Here is a 6,232-nt window from a genome sequence, read left to right as displayed (position 1 = left end):
GTGCCCGTGGGTATCGAAGCCCGGGTTCGTTGTTCGAACCCTGGTCCCGAGGCTTGGGTCCTCCCATCGCGAGCTGGGTGCCCTGCCAGTCTTGGTACTTCGACGTTGAGCCTTGGTCAAGATCCCAACCGTCGGGGAGGGTTGTGTTTGTTATGTGACCCCGGATCGTTCCCGGGTCTCGTGGTTCCTCCCTGGGGTTTTGGGGACGAAGAGCGTGGTCGTACCTGCCACGTCTCCCCGTGGTGTATTTAGCTGTAATATTGTCTAAGTTTTTCTGCGTTCCATGGTCGAGCGAGTTGTTCTCCTTGTAGGTTTTCTAGGTAATAGGCCCCGTTGCTCGTTTTGTCGCGGACGCGGTAAGGGCCTTCCCAGTTGGCCGCCAGTTTGCCCTCTCTCGGGTTTTTCTGGTTTCTTCTGAGGACCAGGGTGCCGACCTGGAACTCTCTTTTTATGACTTTCGCGTCATGGCGTAGTGCTATCTTTTGTTTGAGGGTTGTTTCCCGGAGAGCTGCTTCGGAACGTATCTCCTCGACTAGGTCGAGCTCGGCTCTAAGGGTTTCATCGTTCATTTCCTCGTCTAGGGGCTCCTCTGTCCTCCTCGTTGGCGTCCGTATCTCCACCGGGATGACTGCCTCGGTGCCGTAAGTTAGTCGGAACGGGGTTTCCCCGGTGGTAGAATGTGGTGTCGTGCGGTAGGCCCATAGGACGCTATGTAGCTCCTCGACCCATGCCCTCTTTGCCTCGCCGAGTCTGCGTTTGAGGCCACGTAAGATTACCCTGTTGGCCGCCTCTGCCTGCCCGTTCGTCTGCGGATGCTCGACAGACGTGAAATGCTGTGTGGTGCCCAGGCTGGCGATGAAGTCCTGGAATCCTCCGTCCGTGAATTGTGTCCCGTTGTCTGTGACAAGTGCCTGGGGTATACCGAACCGAGCGAGGATGTTGCGTTTGAAGAACCGGAGAATGTTCTGCGCGGTTATTTTAGCCAGTGCCTCCGCCTCGATCCATTTGGTGAAGTAATCCACCCCGACGATGAGGTATTTATTCTGATATGATCCGGTGACGAAGGGTCCGAGGATGTCCATGCCCCACCACGCGAAGGGCCATGGGGAAGACAATGATTTGAGGTCGTTCGGGGGTGCGAGGTGCATGTCGGCATGTCGTTGGCATTTGTCACATCTTTTGACGTGCTCTTTCGAATCGTTTTGCATGGTCGGCCAGTAGTAGCCTGCTCGAAGGGCTTTTCGTGCGAGCGATCGTCCGCCGAGGTGTTGAGCGTTAATTCCCCGGTGTATCTCTCCAAGTATGTCGGGGACTTTCTCTTCCTCGACGCATTTGAGTAGTGGGATGGAGAATCCTCTCCGGTAGAGTTTGCCTTCGAGGAGTACGTACGAGCATGCGCGTCGTTTGATGGTGGTCGCCTCTTTCGGGTCAGCCGGGAGTTCGTCTCGTGTGAGGTAATTGTAGATGGGTGTCATCCAACAGTGGGCATCTCCAATAGCGTTGACCTCGAGTGGAGGCGGTAGTTTGTCGATGCTGGGCCGCGGGAGAATTTCTTGGATTACTGATTTATTCCCACCCTTTTTCCTCGTGCTGGCTAGTTTCGAGAGAACGTCTGCCCGTGTGTTGTGCTCGCGGGGTATGTGTTGAACTTCCCATTTTTCAAATCTATCAAGTTTTTCTTTGACGAGGGACAAGTACCCGAGGAGGTTGTCGTTCTTGGTTTGGTATTCTCCTCGCACTTGTGAGGCCACGAGCTGGGAGTCGGTGGATATTTTTACCTCTTTTGCTCCCAGGTCCTCGGCTAACCTCAGGCCTGCGAGGAAGGCTTCGTATTCGGCTTGGTTGTTTGATGTTGGGAACGCTAGCGCTAACGATACCTCTATCAGGATCCCTTCTTCATTTTCGAGGATGATCCCGGCCCCGCTGCCTGATGTGCTAGAGGCGCCATCGACGAAGATCGTCCATTTGTGGGCGCTTTCTGCTGGAGTCGGGCAGTGGGTCATCTCCGCGACGAAGTCGGCCAGCGCCTGAGCTTTCAAGGCTTTCCTACTTTCGTATTGTATGTCGAATTCGGAGAGTTCTAGTGACCACTTGAGCATCCTCCCGGCCATATCCGGGCGCCCGAGCAGCTGTTTGATTGGCTGGTCGGTCCTCACCTTTATCGTGTGTGCGAGGAAGTAATATCGTAGTTTCCTCGCTGTGCTGATGAGGGCCAGGGCGACCTTTTCGATTTGCTGATATCGGAGCTCGGGACCTTGGAGTGCTTTACTCGTAAAATAGATGGGCTTTTGTCCTTCGTCGGTTTCTCTTATTAGGACGGCGCTGACGGCCTCGGTCGCCACGGATAGGTATAAGTATAGGGTTTCCTTTTCTGATGGCCGTGATAAGACCGGGGGTTGGGACAGAACCTTCTTTAGATGGAGTAGCGCTTGCTCGCATTCATCGGTCCAGTCGAAGGTAGCCTCTTTGCGAAGGAGTCTGAAGAATGGCAATGCGTGCTGGGCGGACTTGGCGATGAAACGGGAGAGTGAGGCGAGCACTCCATTGAGTGACTGGATCGATTTTTTGGTTTTCGGGGTCGGAAACTCCGAGAATGCCCGGCATTTGTCGGGGTTGGCCTCGATCCCTCTTTCGGTGAGATAGAAACCGAGGAACTTGCCTGCCCGGACTCCGAACGTGCATTTCTCGGGGTTGAACCTCATTTTACACTGTCTCGCCTGCTCGAATACCTTCGTAAGGTGTCGAGCATGGGTTATCTCCTCGTGTGATTTGACGATCATGTCGTCCATGTATACTTCGAGCATGTCCCCTATTTCGTCCTTGAAGACTTTGTTCATCATGCGTTGGTATGTAGCGCCAGCGTTCTTGAGCCCGAACGGCATCACGTTGTAATAGTAATTGCCCGTTGGGGTCATGAACGCTGTGTGTTTCTTGTCAGCGGGCGACATAGGGATCTGGTTGTATCCACTATATGCGTCCATGAAGGACAAGAGTTTAAAACCTGCAGAGTTGTCAACGAGCGAGTCTATATTAGGGAGGGGGAAAGCATCTTTCGGGCAAGCCCTATTAAGATCAGTATAATCAACACACATACGCCATTTTCCATTATTTTTCTTAACGAGGACTACATTAGAGAGCCAGGTTGTGTACTGGGCTTCAGAAATAAAATTTGCCTCTAAGAGGTCTTTTACAGCTCGCTCGGCAGCCTCTGCCTTTTCGGGCGATTGCTTGCGTCTACGCTGCGCTATGGGCTTGGCTGCCCGGTCTACAGCTAGCTTATGACACGCGATCTCGGGGTCCAGCCCGGGCATTTCTGCGGCATTCCACGCGAAGAGGTCGGAGTTCTCTTTGAGGCATGCTACTAGCTCTTCTCTTGTTTCCTCGGGTAGTCCCTTACCTATCTTCACCGTCCTTTCCGGATCGTCCCCAAGAGGAATGAGTTCGAACTCCCCGTCGGGGATTGGTCGGACCGGGTGTTCGAGAGAGCGTTCCTTGGGGAACCTCCCCTCTTCGGTCTCGTCCAGCCCGATGCGACAGTCGAGGTCGATGGCGTTGACTCCTCGGGCAGGATCCTCGGTCTTGAGTTTTTTGTTGTTGCAGTTGCTCTTCGTGCTGACTACGGCCTGTCCTTTTACTGCGGCGTCGTAGCATCGTCGGGCTGCTTCGATGTCACCATGGATGGTGACCACACGTCCCAATTTGGTGTAGTATTTCATCTTCAGGTGGACGGTGGATGGGACCGCAGTGAGTTCGGCCAGTGTCGGGCGTCCAAAGATGCAATTGTAGAGAGACGGACAGTCTACGACCAGGAATTGGATTTTGACTTCCCTGGCCGTTTCTTGTTCGCCGAAGGTGACGAGGAGCTCAACATATCCCCACGGTCTGGTTGTTGCTCCGTTGAATCCTTGGAGATCTGATCCGACGTAGGGGGCTAAGTTGGTCTTGTCTAGCTTCAGAGTCTTGAAGAGGTGGACGTACATGATATCCACTGAGCTGCCTTCGTCGACCAGGATGCGTCGTACGTCGAATCGGGCCATCTTTGCTCTTATCAATAGTGGGATGGCCGAGTTCGGGGATCCGCCCGGGAGTTCCTCCAGGAAGAAGGATATTGGGTTGGATTTTCCCCGGTATTTTGTCAATGTCGCTTTCTGCTCGGGGGCAGTCAGTAGGAGTTCGTCGAACTTACGTTTGACGGAGAGGGCCGCGGATTCCCCGTTAGTTCCTCCTCCTGATATCACCAGTGTGGTAGGGAAGTCTTCCCAGGGGCTGAGTGCAGTGATCTTGCCCTCGGGCAATGGTTCGGGGAGGAAGAAATCTTCCGGTCGTGACACGCAGAGGGCCACTTGATAGGGAGAGTTGTCAGGGGGTGTGTTTTCCCGGGGTCTCTTCTTCTCTGGCTCGTCGTGTCTGGGAGCTTCGTTCTTCCTCGTGTACTGCTTCAGGTGCCCTTCTTGGATTAAAATTTCAATCGCATCTTTCAGGTGGACGCAGTCTTCGGTCACGTGCCCGTGACTTCTGTGGAACCGGCAGTACTTTGATTTGTCGGTGTGGGGCTTTGGTGCAGACGGTTTTGGGAACCTGACCCTGCCCTGCTTAAATTCAGAGTTGATACATTCTGCGAGGATACGCTCTCGAGGAGCTGTCAGTAAGGTGTACTCGTTATATCTGCCCGCGGGGCCTCTTCCTTCCCGGAGCTCGCGAGGTCTTTCTTCTCTTCGTTTGTCTCCGTTGCGACGGGAAATGCTCGTGTCCTCGCGTTTTGAGTGCTCGGTCTCCCCAGCGTTACGTCCGCTGCGGGCATTGTGTGCCACCTGCTTTTCCTCGTATCTGATGTAGGCCTGGGCTTTATGCAGGAGCTCGTTTAAGGTGCGGGGAGGCTCGATCCCTACGGCTCTGCTAAGTTCACTGCCGGGTAAGAGACCTCTCTCGAGGAGATACTTCTTCATGTGCTCGGTGGTATCTACCTCGACAGCTTCCTGGTTGAATCGCTCGATGTATGAGCGCAGTGTTTCATTCTTCTTCTGCACTATGGCTTCAAGGGTCGCCTCAGTCTTGGGGTGACGACGGGAAGCTGTAAAGTGCCGGGTGAACATGGACCTCATGACTCTCCATGACGTAATGGACTCAGGGGCCAAGCTTTTGTACCAGGCCATGGCCCCTTTCCTGAGGGTCGTTGAGAACAGTCGGCATTTGAGGTGCCCGGTTATATCATTGCGGTAGTCGAGCATCGCGTTGACGTTGTCGACGTGATCGTCGGGATCTGTAGTCCCGTCGTACACAGCTAGGTTTGGCGGTTTCTCCATGCCTTTGGGGAGCGGGGCCTCCATTATTGCCCGAGATAGGGGGCAATGCAAATCTTCCTCGTCGCTCCTTGAGGGAGACAGTTCGTTGTTGTCGGGGCTGTGCCCGCGCCTTGGTGATGTTCTCGCTCGACCACCGTCACGACGGGCGCGTGCCCTGCTGGCGTAGGGTTCGGGAGAGCGACGTCCTCGCTTCTTCGTTGGCTCCGAACGTTGTTGTATCCTACTCACCGGCTGGGGCCGGGCTTCTTGTCGTTCGGCTTCGAGGGCCATGATTCGTTCGTGCTGCTGGTGGAGCATAGAACCGGCCTGATTGAGGGCATTCACCATGGCAATCATTACGGCGTCTCCTTCAACGGGAACGGGAATGGGATGAAATGTCTCTGCCCCTAAATTGTGGGCGTGAGGGGCATCTCCGTTGTTTTGGGGCTCTGGAGACGGGGTGGATGGATGACCGTCCCGAACGTCCGCTTCATGGGATGGCGGGCCGTCGTCCATATTGTAGTTGACGAGGGGATGGCTGTGATCGCTATGTTGTTCTCCGGCCATGTTGGAAGGACAGAAATAAATGAGCTTTTGATCCTCGTTTGATGAAGATGGGGATAGCTAGTCCCCACAGACGGCGCCACTGATCTCACCTGATCAGGAGGGCCTTCCAAGGTCTTGGTGAATGGGCCGGAGAATGAAATGAGAGGGGGGTGTACCTGCAAGGTGCTCCAACGCTTAAGTCAGAAAAGGTACAGAATGAGATTATCAGAGTGTGAGTTAGAATACCTGCCCCTTTGCCATGAAAGGGGTATTTATATTGAGCCCCCAGCGCTGGGCCAAGGCTCCTAATGGGCTGGATTAGCTAGGCCCAAGGAGGAGCTGCCAGGGGACGCGTAAGAAGCGTTAAGACCTAGACCAAGGTCTGCCCCCTGGTCCAACTGCCC

General features: G+C 54.5%; 1 protein-coding gene across 1 annotated transcript; it reads right to left on the bottom strand.

Annotated features, from left to right (window-relative positions):
* Positions 1-248: 248 nt before the first annotated feature.
* LOC127123864 (uncharacterized) lies at positions 249-5,849 on the bottom strand. The gene is made up of 2 exons (XM_051054045.1): positions 2,157-5,849; positions 249-911 (listed from the first exon to the last, which is right to left on the bottom strand). The coding sequence occupies exons 1-2, from the start codon at positions 5,847-5,849 to the stop codon at positions 249-251; spliced, it is 4,356 nt and encodes a 1,451-aa protein (XP_050910002.1).
* Between the last annotated feature and the right edge of the window lie 383 nt (positions 5,850-6,232).

Source organism: Lathyrus oleraceus, chromosome 2 (genome assembly GCF_024323335.1).
Source record: "Lathyrus oleraceus cultivar Zhongwan6 chromosome 2, CAAS_Psat_ZW6_1.0, whole genome shotgun sequence".
Taxonomy (NCBI): Eukaryota; Viridiplantae; Streptophyta; class Magnoliopsida; order Fabales; family Fabaceae; genus Lathyrus; species Lathyrus oleraceus.
The sequence above is the reverse complement of the archived record's forward strand: the minus strand, read 5'-3'. Positions and strand labels throughout refer to the sequence as shown.

Coding starts and splice junctions, on each gene's coding strand:
- LOC127123864 (XM_051054045.1), bottom strand. CDS start 5,849: ATGGCCGGAGAACAACATAGCGATCACAGCCATCCCCTCGTCAACTAC. Junction 912..2,156: donor TCCTCGCACACACGATAAAG/GTGAGGACCGAC, acceptor GGTATACCCCAG/GCACTTGTCACAGACAACGG.